Below are 24251 nucleotides of genomic sequence, written 5' to 3' on the forward strand. Positions count from 1 at the left end.
TCGTCTCGCGAATTGCGACGAACGTTAGAGCGCTCCGTCTGGAGTCTGGAGCGCACTTCAGACCGTAGCCGCGAAGGTGGCTCATCGACGACTTGCGAGTCGCAATCGCGCCAATCGTGGTCATTTGCGAGCTTTCGTCGACGCTTCCTGCCACTGCGGGCGAAATAGACGAATGTATCGACTATCGACGAGATAGCGAAATGTCAGGGGTGCATTTTCAGGAGGAGAGGGGAAGGGGGACAATTAATCGGCTGGACGGACGGCCGGCCGATCCTATACTTCACGCACCGATCGGGCGAGCGCGGCGATACGCGAATCGTACGACACCGAATTACGAGTGCCCGAACGGGGTACGCGTCCTTGGCGATAATAGATATTCTTCCACGCGTACATACGTGGCACACGTATACCGAGCTGGAAATTGCGGAGCGGGCGGACCGGGCAGTCAAGCCGGAAACGCCGAGCGTTCCGCGAATCGGCGCTGATCCGCTTTTACGACCACGGTGCCCGCGCGTGTCTCCGCGATTTTCGCAGCGCGAGATCGTTATAATTTTCCAAATAATGACCGCCCCTCCTCCCCCCTTTCAACAGACCCTGATGCCGTCGTGCGTTTCAAGAGAATCTCTCGTCCCTCTCTCCCTCCCGATTCCCTGATGACACAGATAGCCCTCGCTATCGCGGGTTTTTTTTCTTTTTTACTGTCTCTCGAACGAAAAGTGCCGGTCGAGTCGATAAGTGCATGTTTGTTGCATCAGGATTCGCTTCTCGCCGATAAACCCGCCGGCCCCGAGAGGGACCCCGTCTAACGATATAAACGCGATCACGGCACGCCGCGCCGTTAGAAACGCTTATTGAAAGCGTTTCGCAATCGAGCGGCGGCCTATACGCAACCTCCGCCGGCGACATTGGCGGCGTCTTCGCCGCTTTTCAGAGATCGTCGTCTGGGACTTGGAGAGCTCAAGAGGTCCACAGGTATCGCCGATTAAAGCGGGACGTCGATCTCGAGACGATCGTGCCCTTGCGGCACACTCCGTCGCATACGGAATCATTTAGTGCCTCACGCATGAAGTTGCGCGCGTATAATCGGAGCATTTTCGCGACGCGTGTTTCGCATCTAAATATCCGCGCGTCGTGGATGGCTAGAATTTCGAACAAAATGTTAACAATAATTCATTCCCAACGAGATATAATAAAATAATAGCGTTGTTTTATTGCATTATAATTATTATTATAGAAATGAATTATTAAATTATAATATATTATATTATTATATTTTACGTGTGTCATTTTACACTTATATTGTATTATTATTATTAAGCATTAATGATTATTAAATTATTAAACGGTGACGATGTGCGAATGTTTAGATGCGAAGCATGCATTTCAAGCGTGTCCCCGACATGCAGTTAACAATTGTTTTTTTTTGCCGGGGCGGCGACATTCCATTCAACATCCCGATCGATCTTTGAATTGACCTCTCGCAATCAATTTTATTGTTTATATAATCGGAGTCTTTTAGTATTATTCCACTCTCGTCCCGTTTCTGTTAATCCGTCAGACGCACAATCGTTGCTTGCTTTTCGTTCCGTCGCGCGAGAAAATTTATCGGCGTCGTTACGCCGCAGCGCAAACTTCACAGCGCATCAAATTTGAACAAGATCAAATAGAAAGCAGTAACGAAAAACTGTAGACGAGGTCAGGGCGAGGTCAATCGTTTGTACATACTCTCTAAGAGCCACCGCACAAGACTCATCTCGTATGGTCACGTAGCGTATAACATAACGTGTAAGCCAACGCACAAGAAACGTGCGTTGTGCGTTGATCTACGTTAATGCTGGTCTACAACCTTGCTTTTAAAGAATATTTAAGCTCTAAGCCGTAAGAAATTGACCAATCACAATCGAGTATTCTCCTCCACATTCTATTGTGATTGGTCAATTTCTTACGGCTTAAAGCTTAAATATCCTTTAAAGCAAGGTTGTAGACCAGCACTTACGTTACCATGCGAGAGCTTGTGCGGAGGCTCTAACCGATACGTTTCTTATGCGTTGATTCATGTTACGTTACGCTACGTGACCATACGAGAGTTTTGTGCGGTGGCTCTTAATCTGAATCAGTGAATAGTACTGCTGAGTCAGTGAATAGTCATTGATTCAGATTTAGAGAGTACATACGATCAACTATCGCGAGCGAATAGACCAAACTGCTTAAATGAGAACTGCTTAACGAATGAATTATTGCAATATCTATATAGGTATATGTATACGCGTATACGAGCCGATTATGGCGATTCTTTCTATACGGCGATTTAATCGGCGATCAATAAAAGCGTTTCTTTGTGGGATTAAACTGGCCCACGTTTCGCGATCTCCTGTCGATTTAATTAGAGCGCATCGAAGGACGCGTATATAATCACGCATCGTAAACGTCTAACTTCGTCGACCGATAGCGCCTCGTTTCTCCCTCGGAAACGGCGCGATGGTTGTGCATCTTGTGCATATTTAATGATAAGGGTGACTTTCGATCGAATTCCCCATTTGACTTAACACTTCGGGAGCTATAATACGTCGATACCTTCGACCGCAACGCGGCCAAATTCAGCCGCGCGCATAAATGAGTTCTTTAAAAAAATTCAACAAAATAAAGGAGCAGAGAGTTATTATAACGTGAATTACATTAAACGTTAATTTTTAATTAAATATATATAAATTACAAAACCGGCCGTTTTGGCTCCACGTCAAGCCATTTTCAGCGATAAAATAATAAGGCCGGCAATGCCGGCATATAGTTTAAATCGGCAAACTGACGTCAAAACGCATCAAATGACGTCCTCGACATTTTGACGTCAAAATGTCAAATGACGTCAGCTTGCTATCTGGGAATCCGGCAGGATTCATTACGAATTGGTTATCGCGACGAAGAGGGTGATAAGAAAAGTGCAATTAATATATTCTCCATATGTAACAGAGCTCTGGGAGTCGATTATGTATCTTGAAACGAGACGAAAATTACAAAAGTGAGGAATTTTAATTAGAATATCTAATACGATTTTATTGATCGAAATCTGTTCACTTTTATAATTTTTACCTTTTTTAAAGATACATAAAATCGACCTTCTGTTCTCTGCATTTCATATAAGTAAAGGGTACCAAAGTTATTTTTATTAATTTTATTACCGTTCTACGTATATACCATTTCTATGTAGCTGCAACTGTTATGTATACAAAACTTGTAGGTATATACATACATTAAAAAGCGCATGCGCCAAATAAGATCATATGCCAATAAGATCATCCTTTACACATTCTCACCTATACTTGCGGCCATATGCCTATATGAATGTTTTGTACCGTTATTTGACGCATGCGCAATATAACACTTTATAGTATTATGTAGTATACACTTTTTTAGGACACAATATACGACCAGTGTATAAAGAAATTCGCCGTCTATATAGTCTACATATATTACTAGTGTATATACTTATATATTCGTCGAACGCGCATATGCTACATGCAACTACAGAAAGCAAGATAACGCTACGAATTTGATTCGCAAACGGTACGCGCGCAACGCGGTGAAGTTAACCGCGATAGAGCGCGGACACACGTGTCGCGTTTGCGCACGTGGACTAACGTTGCGATAAGCAGGCACGTAACATACATACGTTAAGTATTCGCAACTTTTTCATCGTGCGGGCACCCGCAATGAGGGATACTCACCGCGCGCTTATCGCTGCTACGAATCCGCATTCAAACCGTTGCGCGTTCCACGAATGGAACGCTGAAGGCGTCTCGCGAAACGCGATCAACAGCGTGAACGTAGCGGCGGAACGTATCAATGAATCTGAAAGAGAAGCTCGGGGTTATCGAGAGACGGCGATCTTTCGCAAAGACGACTCCTGGACCCGGAAGGATCCTTATCGACAATTCTCACGGACTCGTCGCAGCGGGGGGGGGGGGGGGGCGCAAGACGCTGCCGTCGCCGATTTCAGGCGCCGGGCGCCGGCGCCAAGTGCCTTCTCCCCCTCCCCGCGGCGGCATTGATAGACGGTAGTTTCCGGATGTCGCGTGTTCACCCCGCGAAGCGCTAAAGCTAGCCAAGTTCGCGGCTAGCGTTGATCTGTCGCGTTTTGCGTGCGGCATCAACCTCAGCATACGCGCATCTTATTATAGACGTGCGTGCACATGCGTGCACAATGCACATGTGTGTGTGCGCGCGCGCGCGCACAAGCGGTACACGTGTCCCCGTTCGATAACCGTCGGTAAGTCCCACGTTTCTTCTTCCTCCCCATCGAAATTCGCGGTCTAATGGCAGAGGAAGGTCGATGGGCGGGAGACAATCGAACGTGCCATACGGGTGCGCGAGGTGCGTGTACGTTGACGCGCCACCGCGTGCATCGCGACGGCTTCCCTTCGACGAGGGCTGTCGCTATCGATCGGCCAGTGCCGCGACGAGAGCAACCATCGCGCGACCGCCGGCCGGCGTAGCGTGGTGCGTGCGATATCGCACCGGCTCGTCGAAGTCAGCTTCAGCTAGAGAGGCTCAGGGCTCCAGTAACGCCGAGAAGGTCACGCGGGGAGGGTCACGCCGAGTTACGTTTATGGCGCGACTCGGCAGCCTCGGCACTGCTCGGCACCGCGAGTTCGACCGTGGAAGGCGCCGAGGCACGGTTAGCGTCGAGGGAGAAAGAAAAAAAGAGAGAGAGAACGCGCGGGTAATTACATCATACCGTCATTTTTCTGAATGGGGAATCGACGGTCATCGGTAAGTGGCGCCGACGCCGCCGCTCGCGCATCACGCGACCGTCGGACGATCTCCCCCCGCCCTCCTCTTCCCTCCCCCTCCCCCTTCCCTCCTCGATCGCTGTTGGATTGCAAATTACGATAATGCAGTCGACTTGGATCAGGGAAACTGCTTGATTACAAGCGGGAGCCGAATGATCGGAATGCGCCTTCTCGTTAATTGGCGGATCTCGCCACAGTTTATCGAGCGATTAAATCCAGAATGAGAAAACGCACGCGACACGATAATATCCTTGCGTCGAGCATCGCTTACGTATTTGAGTATTTGTCTCGACGGAAGTTGTTCTCCATTGTGCGCACGACAATGCATATAAGTATACGCGAGAATAATCCGATCTCAACGATCCTTATTGTGGAAAAAAAAATGCGGAAGCTTGCGAGTAATTGGAGGTGGACATGACTCCGATGTCCGGCGAGCGATGTATCGGCCACTCGTCCGCGTGTTCGCGTCCCACGTTTGCCGCCGAGAAATTCTCAGCCCACCGTTAACGCCTGCCGTGGTATTCATTATCCGTCTAATAAATATTTCATAGTTTCGCCTGCTTTCTGGAAATGAGACGTAGGAATAAAGGTTCTGCCTTTTTTTTTTAATGTTAATCTCGAACTTTGTACTTTGCCGAGCTCTCAAGAACGAGAACTTACGTTTTCGAAGGTATTTAAGGCGCTTTGCCGAACCGAGAATCTATTCATGACAGTTGTATCCATTCTACCATATTTTACCAATGTAGATTAACTTTAATCTCAGTTTAACTTACTTTTTATCTTTTTCTAATTTTCAAAACTAGAAAAAGATAAGAAGTAAGTAAAATCGCATTAATCTGCATTGATAAAAATAGACGTCATCAGTCGGTGGAGAATAATCAGAAAGAAACGGACGCGAAGGACGTTGATGCGCGCGTTAGGAAAACCTGCTGGAATATTAATAAATGACGGAAACTGGTGAGATAAAATGCGAGGAGGCATGTGTTCGCCATTCGTGGAACAAACAACTTGCGAGATGCTTAGATTCTCGCGCCTGGGGGTTCTTTGAAATGCGAAACGTAAGCTCGTAAACCACGTGAGCAAATGTGGACGTAAGCGAAGGTGTAAGTATACGACACAATGGAATAATAACGCATTTGCGAAGACACGTGGCTAAATACGTGGCTGACTCGCGCCTCATATTTTTGACCTTAAACCCCTCATAACGCGCAGTTTTATTCCTTATGTAAGCGCAGACGGAGCCGCGGCGCGGCGGAGTCGCGCGACGGTCGCGACGTGGCGGAATGTGTAGTTTGTTTGTTTGCAAATTAGCAATGCCTTCGCAACAACCTTATAATGGAAGACTAGTAACTAGTTTGTAGTACGTGCGCGGAACCTTGTCCGAGAATAGTCATTAACGAGAAGTCCTCCGTGAATCGATAAAAAAAAGAAGTATACGTCCACTGAGATAGACGATAATGCCGTTTCAAGTTTTCCTTTCTCTTCAGCAAATCTTCAACATTCTTAGAATATTTATGCGTTTATGCAAAGATATCGATGGAACTTACTCCTATGCGAATACGCAAATATTGGAATTCTCATGTACATACACATTGTACACATATGTACCTTTCCTTCTCCATCTTTGTTTCTTTTTCCTCTCTTTTTTAGCTTTATTTTATCCTTATTCTTTTTCTTTTTATGGTAATGGTTTTTCTACATCTTATATTACTTCAGTTTTAAAACATTGTACTATATCTTGAACAATTTTTGGTGTAATGGTTTCAGCCAGCTTAAGAGAACGCTGTACCCTAGAAAGTGCATGATAAATGACGATATTTAGCCATCTATCTCTTACATTTTTTTGCGTTCGGTTAGATAGATGTGATAAATTAGGGATGGGGGAGTTATCTCGTAGAACGAGAGAGAAAGAAAGAAACATCATCGATTCCTCTTCCGTTGGTCCACGGGCTCTAAAAACGACGTATGGCCACGTTCAATTCGAATGAAAAAACAGAGACAAGCTGGACAGGGGCAAATACCTTTCCGTTTTCGCGACGTGGTTACCAAGGGGACCGAAGGAGGCGAGGCGAGTAACGCGGCGCAGCGTGGCGCCCTTGCAAGGACAGCCGCCTTCTCAATGTATTTCAGCTCGCGAAATTTTTAACCCGTTCCCCCGTTACGCGCTTCACCGAGCCCGATCCGGCCGTTCTCGAAACGCGCTCGCGCGACGACGAATTCACCTTTACGATTGCACAAATAATTAATCACGCCTGCTAAAAGCGCTTCAAGTAGAATCGGATCGATTCTCCGAACGGCCGTGCCCAGCAAGTGCCGAGAGTGGTACCATCTACTTCTATCGAGAACGAATTATCCCATCTTACCTCGAAGAGACAGAAATGTCCATACGGTTTTACACGCGCGATTAACATTGGATGAGACGGATAAGGCAGAGGGAGAGACGCGAGATTTTCTAGAAGGGTGCCAGAGAGACATCTCGGTTCGTCTCGATTTGGCCCAACTTGATACCGGCACGACGACCTCCTCCTCCTCTCGTCTCTATATCGCCTTGCGTCCTCTCCTCCGTCACTTTTCTCTCCGGAACGCGGCTCCCTTCGTCGGCCGGCGCGGCGCGGCGTCCAGCAGAAAAGGCAACCGTTAAGGCCCGTCCGGATGGATTTGCATAAAGCGTAGGTACGCAGAAGGAGAAAGGAGTAGCCGATCACGCGTCTAAGGAACGTAGCTGGCATCCTTCGCATTAAGCAAAACTCGACCTAGATCGGTCGATCTTTTTTTTTCTTCTTCTTTCTCCTTGCGCTCGAGAATGCGGGTTACGCGGTTATGCAAATCGATCTACGGGTAAAACCATTGCGCGATTCTCCGTGGAACGCGATACGTTATTACGCTTATCCAACGCGTATCTATAATTGGCTGGAAAAAGGGAAAAAGAAAAACGCCGGCAAGCGCGCGAGCGCGCGCTGAAAGTTCGCGAGCCTGCTGAAGCAGGCAAGTTCTTGCACGCAACCGCTGCGCTGCAGTTTGAACAGGTGAACGCTCCTTTCTGACATTGCGTGTACTTAAATGTCAAGCAGCGTGTGTTTGCGACAGGACCTCCATTATCACGTGCTTTGTCGACGCGTGGAAGTATATATAAATTAACGCGACAATGTTAACTAATAATGAGGGTTACGTTCCATTTTTCACCAAATGTTCACCATAGCCAAGGCTTGATTTATTTGCCTACCGGTTGCGTTTCGTACTGCAATTCGCATTGCGTTTATTATCAAATGTACTCTTGTGAGAGAGCCTTCGACTGGGGAGACCGTCAGACTGTTTGCTCATTAGCGCAGCGGCTAATGCAGAGCGACGACTTCGGCCGAGACACCAGTGCCATATTTCTCTCTCTCTCTCTCTCTCTCTCTCTCTCTCTCTCTCTCTCTCTCTCTCTCTCTCTCTCTCTCTTTCTCCCCCCCCCCCGTTCTTCCATTCGCACTCGCGAGAAACCAGTTGCGATTTTTCACGCGGTGGGAACTAGAAGCCGCTCCCTACTATAAATAGCCTTCGGGTTTCGCACTGGGGCCGACGATGTCGGCCTCCGACACGGCGACGGCGGTGGTGGCGATGATAGCGATGGCAATGTCTGGGCCGGTATTGCTAACATGCGCCCAACTGGCATTTCTGTCGCGTGCGAATAATCGGCCGCCTATCTTCCAGCTGAAGCTTCACTTCTCTTCTTACACGATACATTGATACTCGTGGAAAAAAGAGGGTAAATGAGAAGGGTCGCGGCGCATTAATATGTGTGTACATGTACATCTATACTTTAGAGGTAGAGAATTGTATCTCCAGTTTTTGTTAAAATTAAAGAGTTCATACTTTTACCAATATACCAGGAGTTTAAATCGTATAATGTGGTTAAGGGTCTTGTGTCCCTTAAAATTATTAGAAAAAGTCATATTAGAAATGTTCATAGAAATAATGAACTTCAAATCCTGTTTTCTCTAAATTTCTAATAATGGAGATTCTTTACCTCTGCATGAGGTTCAGATATATGCAGATACACGCATGCGAGGTAGAAGCGCGACGGAGGGAGGGAAGAGGATAAGGGGGGTCCGCGTCGCGACTTGCATCGGAATTTTTATTAGGCGAGGAGAGCCCCCCCCCCCCCAATCGCCGTGCGACCGATCGTCTCCGCTTAAGACGAAAGTGCGAGGCGACGACCAAATTTGGAGCGCATGAGATTAGAATGGCTAATTATCGAAAGCGGCGCGATCCGCGCGTCCTTCGTGAATTTCGCAATTTGAGAACCAGGGGTACCTACATACAGCGGAATGGCATGCAGCATGGTACCCCCGCATGGTACCCCCGCTCGTACCCCTTTGCGAAAGAATTTAATTTGTTGAAAAATATCTCAATCGATTACGCGTCACGCGATATGATTCGGAATGAAATCCGGGTGGGAGGCTGGTGAATATATACAGCAATCAGGATTGCTTTAGCTATCGAGTCCTTGCGATAACGTAATCTTATCGAAGGAAACTAGTATCTCCATTGCTCAAACAAGTAGTAGCTGTCTTTCTCGTCCAAGTTTACAATATATTGTTCAATCGTATCTCAGTCGCGTAGTTCATAAATTATCATCTATCACAGACGATCCTGTGAAGAATCATGCAGGAAAATATTACGGAAAACTGCAGTAACGATGAGATAACATCGAGCCGGCGAAATTTCGCGGCGCGCAAGCTATAGAAGCCACCGCGTGAAGTCGCGAAAACGCGACATGTCGCAAAAGCCGCGTTAAACGAAACGTAGCGTTTTATTGCCGGTTTCCTTGCTCCATTGCCCTGCAAGTTATGACGTGCCTTGTCTCTCGCATCGTCCAAAATAGGCTCGTCTCGCTGTGCGTGCCGCGGCGTGAGTGATTTAAAATCGTCTTCGCGGAGGAGTCGAAAGGCGGAAGAACAAACGGCCCGAATACAAATATCCCTAATTCCGGTGATCGAAGCTCGCGCTCATTAGCCATGAAAAGAGGCTTTATAAGGAGACACGGTAGAGTATATCGCGCCAAGTGTACGCGCAGCGAGACACAGACCGTGGATCTAGACGCGAGCCGACTCTTCTTCTTCTTCTTCTTCTTGATACTGGCACCTGCCTCTTTTAAATACAAGACAATATGGCCAGGGTGTATATGTATGTGTGTGTATGTCCGCGGTGCCGCGGTGTCTTGAACTCGGGATGAACCCGTGGGTTTGTTGGGCCCAAGGAACTGCGCGGATCACTTCCCCCTGCGGCCAGACGCAAGCCGACGAGTTAGAAGACCTTTAGATTATCGAATCTCAGTAATGGCTGAACCGACCAAGTTCTGATTAGGCTCAATCGATAGCTCAGGTTCGAATTATATGATACAAGGAATAAGGAGTATACGCCGCGACGGGCGGCACGCGCGACGGACCGATCGGTTTGCGCGCCTCTTCCGATTCTCGAGAGGGGGAATACGAATTCGAGTATCCTGAGTGTGATTGACCTGACAGAGAGAGAGAGAAAGAGAGAGAGAGAGAGAGCGCCTGGTCTTTCTCCCTTTTTATTTCGCATCCGTTTTCGTCCCCCGGTCGAGACGTTCCCCGGGGGAACGTGCCGGGCCCACGGTCCGATTTTGACAAATCGACATCCGCCTTTGTCCAGGGGGAAGAGAGAGACGGAGAAAGAAAAAGATAAAAAAGAATAGCGTTCTGAAGCATCCGCGCGCGAGGCACCGAGTGCACCGAGGGCCGAATCTAGCCGGCGCGGCGTGCTTGAAACGCGGCTCTGGGGTCTCCGGGGACTCCGGGGAGCCTCTCGTGTCGAGTCGTGTCGAGTCGAGTCGAATAGAGTCGAGCCGAGCCGAGTCGCGGTGAATCGCGTTCGAGCCGGAGCGCCGCGCCGGAGCACGCCGCGCCGGCTGAGCATGTGGCCAGCTCGCCAGTCGCCAGTGACGCCAGTTTCCGTCCGTCCTTGATGCGCGCAGGGTTGCGCTCCATTGACAAGTGCGGGGACCGTCTGCGTGCGTGCCGCCGGCCGACAACGCGCCTGTTTGCATTTCGAAAAAGCTGCCCGGCTCGGAGATTACTTGTGTGCGATCGGTATTATACACGCGGTATTACATACGCAGACATAGAACTAAACGTAGAACTAAACGAGCGGGCGATTACTTCGTGTCCGTCTCGCGCGATATCGCATATTTGCATTAAGTAAGTCGAGAAAGACACACTATTAAATATTAAAGATAAAATTTAATTGAGTTAAATAACCAATACCTTGAGTTAAATAATATTATGTTATTTTTAACTATACCATGTGTGTCGACATTTATTACTTTAACTTCATTGGTTTAGTTAAATTAACATATTGAATAGTAGCAGTGGCGACTTATAGGAAATGGTTAAAAATGACTCAAATTGAATATAATTTGACACTACGGAGGCTCGAAATATTGTGCTCGACCGTTACATTGCCGTGTTGTCGAATAAAATTTCTGCCGGAGCGTTGTATGTAAATACTAAATACACGTTACGGTGTTGAATAGAAAGAGATAGTCACATAAAATTTTTCAGTTTTCACGTTGCCACTCTAGGGGAAAAGTTACGTGATCGCTGCCCGGAGAGCTACCGCAGAATCGGGATATTAATCTGATGTATTCGTACTTTAGCGAGAGGAGATCTTAACATTGACGCGAGAATGATTAGAAATACTGATTATATACGTTACTTGTGTTATGACAAGATTATTACTAATTATGACATTCTTTGTTTTAACCTAGTGTCACAGAATAATGTATAAATTTATAAACTTGAAAGAGAACTGCATCTTGCATTTCTTTTAACAATAATATTGTCATAACGCGAGTAATATATAATAAATAAATATTTCCAATAATTCTCGCGTCAATATTAGATCTCGTTAAAGTATGAATACATCAGATTCTCTATGTATCGTTCGTATGCGGGAAATATAGTTTTACGGAGGAATTTAGCACGGGTAATTCGACGAACGGCAAAATGAAAAAGGGAAGCGAAATTGACGGTGTTAATAAACGACCGGTGCGCGGCCAATAAATAAGTAGGCCGATATTACCCGTTGCCGTCTTTTCCTTTTCAAGTTCTAATCCAAAGACAATTGTATCAATTGCGATCAATGACGATCCGCGCGGATCGTCTGTCCGCGAGCCTAATTAGTCTGAACGGGTCTCCCGGGTGTGCATTAAAAGCGCTACGCACCAGGCGTAATGTTCGGTATTGGGCTCGGTATTAAATCTTGCGACTTGTCAAACCTCTCCCTTTCTCTCACTCCTTTGCATACATATGTATATCGTTGTTACGCAATACGCGCGCAATGCATGAACAATGTTATAAACAACATTGCATTACGCACACGCACGACTGCTCTCGTATAATACATACGGACGGCGAATACGGTCTTCGTCTTCGATGATAAGCTTATTGTGGAAAATTATAATGAGTCTGAAAAATAATGCGAGGCAATTAAAAGTAGAGCTGTTACTTTTGACAACTTCGAAGCTTCAAAGCCTCGAAATAATTCGAAGTTCAAAGTTTCAAAGTTTCGAAATATATATTTGTGTGAATGGCAATCTTTCATTCAGAGAACGTTAAAAGGTTTGAATTTTTTCGAATATCGAAACCTTCGAAGCAAATCACCAGCCTTAATTAAAAGCGCGATGGTCTTGGAGAAAACTGTACGTGGAAAATCAAACATGTACCCTTATAATTGTTCAAGCGTCTTTATAATTGCCTTGCGCGATTCTTAATGCAAAAAGGAGTGAAATATATAAGAAACTATAAATAAGATAACAATAAGTTGTTAAATATAAAGATCGCGCGAAACAAGTATCACACAATACTACAATTTCTTTTTCAGTTGCCACAGTTTTGCCCGGAAGTCGACCTAAGGGAACGCCTGATGTTTTCGGAAATCCGATAAGCGGTTTTGGCCGTCTTCACCGCCGCTGGATCGAGCCTTACAGCTAGGAATATCTCTCGAGGAGCGTGTACGAGTTGCCCTCGTGAACTGTTCTGCACGCGCCTGTTTCTCTCGGAGCTACTTCCGAATGTCACAACGAAAAGAATTCTCGTGACACGAGATAACGATGTCAGAATCGATAGAGTATTATTAAAACGATCGTCCGCGTCGCGAGTGAAGCCGTTAATCGCGTACCGATTAAAATCCAATAGAGGGATATCTTTATATAAGGGTTTCTATAAAAGCTCTCTCTTTCGCGCGCATTATCGTAAATACTGAATAACGTAGGATAAATTCCGGAGAGCGAAATGGCGTACGACGACGTTATCCTTCGTATGGGCGAGTTCGGCCGCTACCAGCGCAGGGTCTATCTTCTACTCTGTCTTCCAGCAATATCGTGCGCCTTTCACAAGCTAGCCGGCGTGTTTCTCGGAGCCAAAATGAACTCGAGGTATAGTACAGAGCAAACGTGACGATAATTACACGGTGGATTACGAGGAATTTTATGGTAAAAACGAACTACTCCTTTGCCTCCAGGTGTTTGCTTCCACATGAGCACGCGGAGAACGCCACGTTCCACCTGAGCCAGGACGTGCTGAACGCGAGCTATCCGTGGGACCACGAACTCCGAGGGTGGTCCCAGTGCATGAGCCGTGACATTATCGACCTTGCGAATGGCACGATCCTTGGAAACGCAATTGGCAACGGCACCGAAGGAGGAGGCATCAGCAACTGCAAGCAGTACGTGTACGACAGAAGCGTGTACAAAAGTACAACCACTTCTGAGGTACGAAATAATAATTATTTTGCTGTAGCGTCTTTGCAAACTAAAGTTTTACCGCGTTTTCTCGACAATTCTCGCACGAATGAGATCCAAGTGAAAATCAAACGACGAGACGAACAGAAACTCGATCTAAAGAACACGTATATGAATCTCGATAGACAGATGACGGATAATAAATGTTTGTTTTTTTACAGTGGGACTTAGTCTGCGACAAGGCGTGGCTGAGAGCGACGGGGGACTCGTTGTTCATGGTAGGAGTCATGCTTGGCTCGATGATATTCGGCGGTTTGTCCGATAAATATGGTCGTAGACCAATTTTCTTCCTGTCTTTAGTCATACAGCTGGTTGGCGGTATACTAGTTGCTGTCGCGCCCGAGTTTATTTCCTACGTAATCTTCAGGCTAATTGTCGGGTCAACCACCAGTGGAGTGTTCTTAGTAGCTTATGTCATAGGTAACTAAATTCGATTATCAATATCGTTCATAATATTTAGCGATGTCGAACAGAAGCTTTGAAAAGCTTTAATTAAATCGCGCGGGTATTGGACATCATATAATTATCTCTTTTTTATCTTTTTCAGCTTTGGAGATGGTCGGGCCAAAAAAGCGGTTAGTGGCTGGTGTTGGTTGCCAACTATTTTTCACTACTGGATACATACTCACCGCCGGTTTCGCGTATTTTATTACTGACTGGAGAATGCTGCAAGTAGCCATCACTGTGCCAAGCATCGCGTTTCTACTTTACTGGTGGTACGATACATAATAGATATATTCCAAGTAACGCGTACAATTCCGGACTCAGCATTATAACTTACAAAGTCCCGGTTTGTGGCAGGTTCATTCCCGAGTCCGCGCGATGGCTCCTAACGAAAGGTCGCCTCCAAGAAGCGAAGGATTTGCTGCAACGTGCTTCCCTGGAAAATGGCGTAGAGATGCCGAGCGAGACTCTCGATACACTTCTTAATAATAACAGCGAGGATAGTATGCCCGACGCAAAGAAGCCTTCGCTCTTTGATTTGTTCCGTTATCCGAACTTGAGGCGGAAGAGCATTCTCCTATTTTTTAATTGGTACGACGAGATGATTTCGTCAGTTATTTCATGCATTTCGTTTTTTTTTACGCTTGAGTCTTGCATTTAGTTCTGCGCTAATTTTGATTTTCTTGTTCGTGCAGGCTCGTAAACAGCGGCACGTACTACGGACTGTCTTGGCACGCGTCCAATCTTGGCGGTAACGACTACGTTAATTTTGTAATATCTGGAGTGGTAGAAGTACCGGCGTACACTTTCCTCATTTTCACCCTGAATCGATGGGGCAGAAAGATCATTCTATGCGGCTGTATGATGGTGTCCGGATTAGCGTTAATTGCCACGTTATTTGTTCCTGCCAGTAAGTATAAATTTACAAGTATAAATAACAATTTTATTCAATTCGTGGTATTGTGATTTTATATCCTCTTACACATGTGTTTGAGTAAAACTGTCTTTATTTGTTAATTTGCGAAAGAACATTTAAAGTGAATTCAACATAAATTGAATTTAAAAGTCATCTATTCTGTAAAGGTGTCTTCACGTTGACGCTCGACGCTCATTTTCAGCAAGCAAAAATCTTCAGAAAAATAATATCTTTTATTTATATTATATATATATATATATATATATATATATATATATATATATATATTATTTAATATAAATAATAATTAAATAATTATAAAATATTATTACTTGAAGATATTACTTGAAAATAATTAATATTTTACGTATTTCGAAGTCTATGTTTGATTGTACTGGGACGATTAACGACAATTCAGCGATGACGCTGAATATTAAACAAATTCAACTTCATTTCTTTGACGCTAGCGTCAAAGGGAAATCACATTCACCCTGTTGACGCTCATTTTCAGCGTCTCATGAATTGACACCTTAAGTGTTGCTAATAAACGAATTCATTTCTTTTCAGATATGCCGTGGTTAATCGTTTGTTTAGCAATGATAGGAAAACTCGCTATTACTTCCTCCTACGGTGCAATTTATGTGTTTACTGCCGAACAATTTCCGACCGTCATTCGAAACGTCGGACTAGGTGCGAGTTCCACCTTCGCCCGAATTGGCGGAGTTATCGCGCCATATGTCAATCATCTGGTATGTTATACTTATCACGCTATTTTCTTTGATATCTAGAAACATAAAGACATCCAAAGCAAGCAATATCGATGTCCGATTGTTATAGATGACATGAAATCATCTAATTAGCATGTTATCTAATCATTCCAGTCGGAAGTATGGATGCCATTACCACTTGTCATATTCGGATCATGCGCCTTACTTGCTGGACTAATGTCTCTTCTTCTGCCGGAGACATTAAACAAAAAACTTCCTGAATCGATTCAAGACGGCGAGCTCTTTGGAAAGTAAGTTTCCCTGTTTTGACATCCATGCAGCTTATTACCTCAGGTACATAAATGACACATTCTTGGAAAATTTTTTTTAGGAAATTATCGAAGAAGAAGAAAAAGAAGCAACAGTTGGTGCTCGAACAATTGAACGATATAGAAATAATAAAACCGTTAAAGGCGCAGGAAAAGCAGAATGGTGTGCATGAGAAGCAGAACGGATGACATTAATTTACGAAGATCAATGTCGGTATTACACTCAAAATACATACTCGATTCCCGTCTGACCGTGTTTTAGATGTCTGCCACGTGCAGCACACACGCCTGCGGGGAACTTGGCGTAACGCGATGCTTTCGGTCTGAACTTCTAATATCTACAATCGATTAACATCTGTTCGTCCTTGGTCGAGCGATCGTGTTTCAATTGAGTCGGTTCGAATAAACAATTGTTTATACAGAAACGAAAGTTAATCAACCGTCAGAAGAAACGTACATATATTTCTAATATGTATTTTGAAAATAGGTGACGATGATGGCGTTTATTTAGGTGTCATAACGTGTTGCGGTAGCCCATAGACTAAGAATTCTGCCGACAAACATATCACTACTCAAACATCTAAACGTTCTTTGTAAAAGAATGACTATGGATTATGTATGGAACATTGCAACTTATCAATATAAACATTTTTGCTAGTATTCTTCCTCTCTGCTTTCCTTCTTTAATTCGTTGACAACTGATTAAATATCGCTTGTCAATAGCAATTACCTCAGAAAGGGACACCTAATAAAAACGTCTTATTATACTGTGAACGTAATTTTAAACTTGGAAAATTCAATTATGAAAATGACAAGTGTTTATATATATATATATATATATATATATATATATATATATATATTATACGTGCGTCATTCCTTCACTGATACACCTGAATACATAAATATAAGCTTTTTTTACTCAAGACGAGATTACGATAAAAATTTCAAACTTATGAAGGAAAAAAATTAAACGATTTCTTCATGACATGCTTTATTTTATATGTATGTGTGTGTGTGTGTGTGTGTGTGTGTGTGTGTGTGTGTGTGTGTGTGTGTGTGTGTGTGTGTGTGTGTGTGTGTGTGTGTGTGTGTGTGTGTGTAAATATATATATATATATGTCTTATGTTACATACATATATTCATCGATATATGGATAGAAAATTACAATCATTTTTACATTTTTCTCAAGTATTGGCAAGCTTAATTTGTAATATTTGTAGTTAATCATTTCCAAATATGGCATTTCTTTTCGGGATTCATTGCACTGCCAACCGGGCAATTGTAAGCTTCGGCGAAGTCTTGTGAATTTGAAAGGCTTCCTATCACTCTCAACCGTCCGGTGCTATGCACGTCAGATTGAGCGTCACCTATAGTGGCGTTACTCGTTGCCGCAGCTTCACACCACAACTGCAAGCATTATCGTAATTTCAAACATATATTAAAACACAAACGTTTAATCATTATTATTATTATTCTCACAATTTTTAATTATTGCAGCTCTGCATTCATGGTCTGTGATACTTACATTAGCAAAGGATAGGAAGAAAAGTTGTTCGGTCGTGAGGTCTTCATGGCCCGGCAACACAGTATCCGGTTTTCCGCATTCTCTTTCTCTCCTTTGATACGCTCTAAACGCTGCCTCTAATCCCATTGTATCCGCGATATTCTCTCCCGCCGTCTTGTTGCCATAATTCTGCAATTTTTGACAATATAAGTACGATTAAACATTTTCAAGACGCACGACAAGAAAAATAACGGTAATTTAAATTAAAATAAAAAAATCAGAATAGATAACGTACCTTTATTTTAAAATTCGATTCTTTGTCAACGGGATAATTATTAAATTGTTCGACAAAACATTCTGCTCTTTTGCCATATGCTTCGGCCATTGCGGATAACCATTCCACAAAATCTCCGTTCTTGTCATACAAGTGTCCTAAAAATTATTTTTTGGTTCTTTTTATCATATTTTTTAAATATTTTCAAAGAATTTTTCAGATATACTTTGGAATAAAATGATAGATGTCACTATATTATCAACAATGAAATACTATAATTTAATAAAGTAAACGAGAAATACATATTATTTCATAACGTTACCAGAATCATCGAATCCATGATTAACTTCGTGACCCATGATTGATCCAATAATACCATAATTAATAACTCTGGAATAAAGCGTAGTTAGAAAAAATTATAAATTTTTTACAAATAATGTAAGCTTGTTTGTAATAATGTAAGCTTATTGCTACGCTAGTCACGTTGATATTTTTAATCAAAATTATTCACTTACTGTGGTCGGTCATAAGCAAATAATGGGCTCTGGAAATCCGCTGCCGAGAGGGCTATAATCGAAAAAGAGATTAATATCAATGACAACGTGAATATTGTAAATTCGTTTAGATTTAATTCTTCTAAAAAAAGCGAACCTATAGAATTGTCATCCGGGGAGAAAAATGCATTTACCATTACAGGGCTTATCATTCTGTAACACGGAATTTATTACATGAATTTATTTTGCAAATTAAAAAATAAAGCTGTAATTATTTCGGAACAAATACAAATGCAATATCTTACTCCTCTTCCTCTTCCTCTTCACCTGTCTTCAATAAGCTTCGTAGACTTTTCCACTTACTGTATCTGTCATAGCTGAGAGTATTCTCGTAATGCGAATTTCCGACAACGAGCTTTAACGGAACATTATAATTAAATAAGATAGTCACTATGGGGAGTGGCAATTAATGAATTTTAAGAAACTTACTCCTTGAAAATATCGTTTAACGATAGTGTTATTCCTATACCAATCTGGATATCCGATAAAGTTGTTCATATTCACTAATTTCGCTAAAACAAAATCCCTAGTATCCTCATCCACCCAATCTGATTCTTTAATCTGATACTCTACTTCCTTTTGTATATCGTCTATCATGTCAGATGCCTGCAATAGAAATAAGTGATCCAATCGAACAAAGATGGTCAGAAGACTGTTATAATAATAATTCAACACAAAGTGCTTACGGTTGCCATGATTTCATCAGAGAAATGCTTTCTCACATATTCGTACGCTAGAATGTCGCTCATCTCCATTTCTCGTCGTGTACATTGGAACCATCTGTAGTAACAATGATCAGTTTGACATCAGTATAATCTAGAACCAACTCAATTTTGATTCACGCGTTAAGACTATATTAAGAATAAGAATGTACCCAGCAAACACCAACTAACGCAAACAGAATCACGATGATAACGAGAAGAAAAAAACATGAAAAAGACTGGCGAGTTCGCGAAAAATAAAAAATTAGGACATTGTAAACAGATGAAGAGTATGTAAACGTTAGTTGGTGTTTGTTACTGTAAAAATAGAATGTAATAAAAAATAATTATATTTCTAGCGAGGTGAAGAGCGAATGGTTACGCTGATAATTATGTGAGAAACTATTTTCGATAAAAGAGCTTGGCATCATACCTTGCTGGAAATCCATATATATCTTCATCATCATTCTCCTCTTTTCCTTCCCATGCATTGTATAATTTTCTCATTTCACTTGTGGTAGTTTTTATTATTCTGCTCAAGAAATTCCAATGTATATAGTTCACTGAAACATATCTCGCGTGAGCGTGTCTATCGACGACATTTCCTTATTATCGCACTTCTATCAAAATTTACCGATTGTTCGACTCGACGTCTCATCCAGCAAAGCGACAAGACCATCGAAGTAATTTGGTGAATTAATTTTTAAATCTAAATCGCTATCTATAGACACGTGGGCCTCATCAAATAATTCTCCAATTTTGTACACCCAGTTAATCTATGTGGCGTCAATCATGCTTAATTAGTCAGAGACAATAACAGATTAAATTAATCAATTAAAAAACGACTTACTGCGCTGTTGGGAGTTGCAGGTTTCTTTTCATCATACCATGCTTGAAAATCTTTGAGCGTCATCTTCTTATCCTTGCTGAGATCTGTAGTAATCTGAAATATATTATTATTCGGGCTATTATACAGTCTTCTTTTTTCTGTTGCCTACGAAGTAATGTATAACACTCACCTTAGCTAGTTTCATGTTAAATTCGATCATATCTTGAATATCTTTATTCATATGTTCCTCCGAGACTTCGACACCTCTTACTTTCGCTATGGCGCGAGCTACTTTCGAGATGTAATTAGCGTATTTCTTCAGCTCATCAACTTCACCAATCGTTACTTCTGTGCTGATCTGCGGTGTTGTCGCCTCTAAAGTTTTCTTTAGTCTCTCCATACGTTCTTGATGCTTCACGCGATTTCTTTTGTTCTTCCGCACGTGTAATTTCTCGTGAACATGTGTCGATATTGCTCGTCTCTTTACCCTCTCTTTCTTCATCTTATGGTTTTTGTACTTCTTGGAGTGAGTACTACTCTTCATCCGTTTACTATGTCCCAATTTTTTATTTTTATTTTTTATTTTTTTTACGGACTTACCAGTCTTTTTCATGCCGACTTTCTTCTTCTCGTTATCATCGTCATTCTGTTCGTTTGTATCGTTATCATCATCTTCATCGTCTTCTTCGTCGTCATCTTTAGCGTCATTTTCATCGTCATCATTATCATCTTCGTCATCATTGTTATTATCGTCTTCATCGTCGTCGTCATTATCACTTTCATTGTCATCGTTACTATTAGTGCCGGTTTTGTTATCATCTTTGTTTTCGCTTCCAGGTTCTTGACTACCTTTCTGCTCGTCGCTTTGCTTCTCCTCGTCACTGGGATCTGAAAGAGACGGAAAAAATTAACGGAGCCGACCGGGACTCGAAACTCGGGATCCTTCGTTCATACGCCTAGCACTTAGGCTGCTACCCCATGACTGCTCCACTACTACGTTGATTTTCCTGATCTCCTATATATCAATACCGGCCCTACGGCCCTAAATTTCCTACAGTTACTATTAGTACCGGTTTCGTTATCATCTTTGTTTTCGCTTCCAGGTTCTTGACTATCTTTCTGCTCGTCGCTTTGCTTCTCCTCGTCACTAGGATCCTCATCGCTTTCATCTTCTTCGCTATCGTCGATTTCACCCCAGACTCTATATGAACCCGGAGGCATATGCGGCATATTGATCTAGTAACAAGAACTTATATTAAAAAAGATCACTAATGAGAAATTAAGGCAAATGTTCTGAATATAAATTTACATCCACGTGTAATGCAAAGAGCAACGCAAAAAATGAGTGCTCGATAATACATAATATATGTGAATGTTGTATAATAACGTTATAAAACGCTAATTACATCGCTTTTGGATTCAGATTTGATTGCGTAATGTTAATACCATGAAGACATAATGATAATCTTAATTAAAAGCTTTTGATAAGTACATGTACTATTTTCCGAGTATCGTTCCAACCATAATCGATCACGCGCACGTCGTGAAAAGCATTTCTTCCCGTCAAGCGCACATATTGATCATCCACTTTTTGCCAACTGTATTCCTGCTCGTTCCACTCGTCCGGTTCCATTATCAACGGCCAGCCGCCTATTCGCGACATGGTAAAGACAAGCGGCTCGAGCCCATACTTCTCCATTGTATCTAGAAGCATTTCGTGAATCAGCGATTATATCGTGGAACACGATTATGTATAAAAATAATAAATATTCGAGTTTTTGCACGGTTTCAATTCATTCGAGAGTCATTCGCGCTTACCTGTATCCGTACATACCGCGTACCACTTCTTCGCGAGCTTCACCGCCAGAGGATCGCTCTTCTTGGGACCCTCGTCAAAAATTTCTGCGAAATATCATTTAATCTTTAATATCATTACACACAAGTTTCGATACAGTTTGAGCTGATTTGGCGTTTACCCTTTATTTGCTTCAAGACATTCATTTGCGCACTTGCGAACATACTCCAGGTTTCCATCCCCTCCGGAAGGGGATTATGCTTCGGCCAGTTTCCACATGCGTATTCATAAAAATCATCGCACGGATCCACAGTTTTGTCCATGCTTTCCGTTATTATCCGAGCTGGAAAAAAATAAAAGCGAGAATAAAGACAATGGGTAATTATAAAGATTTAAATGATCAGACTAGCTGTAAATTGAATTATAATTACAACTACATCCGTTGCTGTTTTATAAATACCTATTTTTTTGCACTCCTGAGATTCGCATACAGTCGAGTTATTTACTTCCTTATTTTCTTCCTTACTTTCATCTTGTTTATTGTTTAAACCAAACAACCATTCCAGATGTGAAGGATATTTCTGGTTTTTCGACGGTGTGCCATTTTTCACTAGAAGCACGCCAATGAAGGCGCTACAAAATGCAATTTAAAATCAAATAAGTATAATGGTACTATGTAAGAAATGATAAATAACGATATATGAAAATAAAAAAACAAAAAATAAATCTAATGTATAAAGAATAATTCTTAATTAATACCAGTACTTATTTCAGGGAGTGAATCTAGAATTCGAAACGAGAAAAACACATCTATATAAATATAGATTAGGCTTTCCTGACTAATCAATTAAGATAGATTATTAGTTTTCTAAAAATCAAAATTAGTGATCGCCGATTCGCTTATGATTGACATTGTATTTAAAAAATAATTATTATAATTGTTACTTACAGAAGGATTAACCGCCTCATTGTTGCACAACAATCTGAGGCTGATATAAATTTTAGTTGCGCTATTATGTGGTAAATGTATTCTTACGTTCTTCGCCGTAGAATAAGATTATTTGTTGCATAGCTCTTTTATTTATACTGCGGAAGGATCCTACAACGCAATCATATCGAATTGATAGAGCCGAAGGCCGGAGGCTCATCATCTTTTGTCCGTCTGATCTATATATAATATGAAACGGTGCCTACGATAACAGATATGCGATAACGGATAATGCTGTAATCTCGAACTCAAGGAATATTAATTTTCACAAATTCCTTTTTTTTCTCGCCCAAGTTTAACAACTTGGAAGGTAATGCACGACAAATAGTAGATCTTTTTGATATTAGTACCCTTTTTCAAAAATTTGGAAATGCTAAATAAGGATTAATGATAAATAAAAATAGCAATTGAATTGAATATGAAATAAATGTTTAAGAGTTGTTTACTTTATTTATAGGTATTACAGGCAATTTTACGTATTATATAAGAAAGTTTGTCACAATGATATTTACCTTATTTTAATACGCTTTTCTAAAAAAAGGATATTTATCACCTCGCCCAGTAACATTGTAATTTCAGAAATTTATCGCTTACCTATATTAGATAAATTTAATTAGAAGCATATGTTTTATCATGGTCTACGGGATCTCGTGTATCTATTTAATTAATCGACGTACTTACAACAAATTATCGTTTTCAGGACGTCCGTCGTTTCATGATTATCATATCTATTCACGTAATGCAATTTAAATAAATTGCAAAACTGTGAAGATAAATTGATTGCAGAATTATGTGTTGCGCATTAAAATTATTATAATGCTCTAAAATTTCTTTCACGTTTATTAATCACGCTTTCAAAAGATGTATCGCAAACGGAGCAAAAGTTAAAATTTCTCTAAATATCAAATAAAATACCTATTATTTTGTAAATATTTTCATTTACATTTCCAAAAAACTCTCTTCTATAATGATTTATTAAAAGAAACTTAGATTAAAAAAAAAGTACGTAATAAACGCGCGATCATAATAGTTTAAATTATAAATATATAATTTAATTCCAATTCCGGTTCATGTTATTACGAGTGATTTTTGTATCCAATTGACGCTCTGACGCACGTGCTAAATATTTAACAAACTGAATGAAATAAAATTAATAAACTAATTAGAATGATAAAATGACCGAAATATAATAATGTACGTGAAAAGCAGAAAGGGTAAAGTTAATTTTCGAAAACCAATATGATATCCAAAATATGTATTCCGTTTCTAATCACATTTTAGACGATTAAATTTAACACAATAGATAGAAACTTATTCTAATATTTATCGGATTTTGCTTCGCACCCTTAATATCTGCTGTTAAGTAATTTTTATTCTCAATGAATCGAATATAATCACAAGCAAATTGGTCGGATATAATATTATTATAGACATGTGCATTATTTTATTTATCATAATTACTGAGACACCGCATGAAAAAGATTCTTTGCAAGATTATTTTAGATCACTTCCAAATATTGCATTTCGTTTCGAGATTCATCAGACTACGAGTAATCGGGCAATTGCTTTAGCAAAGTTATCTGATACTACGTTTACGCGAGCGTTACTTC

The 24251-nt window shown here is 41.6% G+C and overlaps 2 protein-coding genes across 10 annotated transcripts; one reads left to right on the top strand and one right to left on the bottom strand.

Annotated features, from left to right (window-relative positions):
• The first annotated feature begins 452 nt into the window (after nucleotides 1-452).
• On the top strand, nucleotides 453-17113 carry Orct (Organic cation transporter). Of its 9 annotated transcripts, none has more exons than XM_071787917.1 (10): nucleotides 453-972; nucleotides 12678-13230; nucleotides 13317-13566; nucleotides 13758-14016; nucleotides 14144-14312; nucleotides 14398-14631; nucleotides 14736-14950; nucleotides 15524-15705; nucleotides 15838-15974; nucleotides 16055-17113. In XM_071787917.1, the coding sequence occupies exons 2-10, from the start codon at nucleotides 13088-13090 to the stop codon at nucleotides 16179-16181; spliced, it is 1716 nt and encodes a 571-aa protein (XP_071644018.1). In that variant the 5' UTR covers nucleotides 453-972; nucleotides 12678-13087; the 3' UTR covers nucleotides 16182-17113. The 9 variants fall into 9 exon arrangements, with proteins under 9 accessions (XP_071644018.1, XP_071644021.1, XP_071644014.1 ...); XM_071787920.1 differs by lacking the exon at nucleotides 453-972 and adding an exon at nucleotides 4124-4264; XM_071787913.1 differs by lacking the exon at nucleotides 453-972 and adding an exon at nucleotides 4305-4767.
• On the bottom strand, nucleotides 16970-22754 carry LOC139818884 (neprilysin-like). The gene is made up of 19 exons (XM_071787909.1): nucleotides 22603-22754; nucleotides 22114-22286; nucleotides 21835-21996; nucleotides 21677-21760; nucleotides 21351-21562; nucleotides 20929-21094; nucleotides 20049-20746; nucleotides 19880-19972; nucleotides 19664-19805; nucleotides 19463-19592; nucleotides 19015-19108; nucleotides 18758-18934; nucleotides 18574-18683; nucleotides 18426-18481; nucleotides 18290-18341; nucleotides 18097-18164; nucleotides 17796-17932; nucleotides 17522-17689; nucleotides 16970-17403 (listed from the first exon to the last, which is right to left on the bottom strand). Exons 1-19 carry the CDS (start codon nucleotides 22620-22622, stop codon nucleotides 17221-17223), a joined length of 2925 nt encoding a protein of 974 aa, XP_071644010.1. The 5' UTR covers nucleotides 22623-22754; the 3' UTR covers nucleotides 16970-17220.
• Nucleotides 22755-24251: the final 1497 nt, after the last annotated feature.

Source organism: Temnothorax longispinosus, chromosome 9, assembly GCF_030848805.1.
Source record: "Temnothorax longispinosus isolate EJ_2023e chromosome 9, Tlon_JGU_v1, whole genome shotgun sequence".
Classification (NCBI taxonomy): domain Eukaryota; kingdom Metazoa; phylum Arthropoda; class Insecta; order Hymenoptera; family Formicidae; genus Temnothorax; species Temnothorax longispinosus.

Coding starts and splice junctions, on each gene's coding strand:
- LOC139818884 (XM_071787909.1), bottom strand. CDS start 22,622: ATGAGGCGGTTAATCCTTCT. Junction 18,935..19,014: donor CTGATGAAATCATGGCAACC/GTAAGCACTTTG, acceptor TTTCTATTGCAG/GCATCTGACATGATAGACGA. Junction 18,684..18,757: donor TTAAACGATATTTTCAAGGA/GTAAGTTTCTTA, acceptor GTTCCGTTAAAG/CTCGTTGTCGGAAATTCGCA.
- Orct (XM_071787917.1), top strand. CDS start 13,088: ATGGCGTACGACGACGTTATCCTTCGTATGGGCGAGTTCGGCCGCTAC. Junction 14,313..14,397: donor GCGTTTCTACTTTACTGGTG/GTACGATACATA, acceptor GGTTTGTGGCAG/GTTCATTCCCGAGTCCGCGC. Junction 14,632..14,735: donor ATTCTCCTATTTTTTAATTG/GTACGACGAGAT, acceptor TTGTTCGTGCAG/GCTCGTAAACAGCGGCACGT.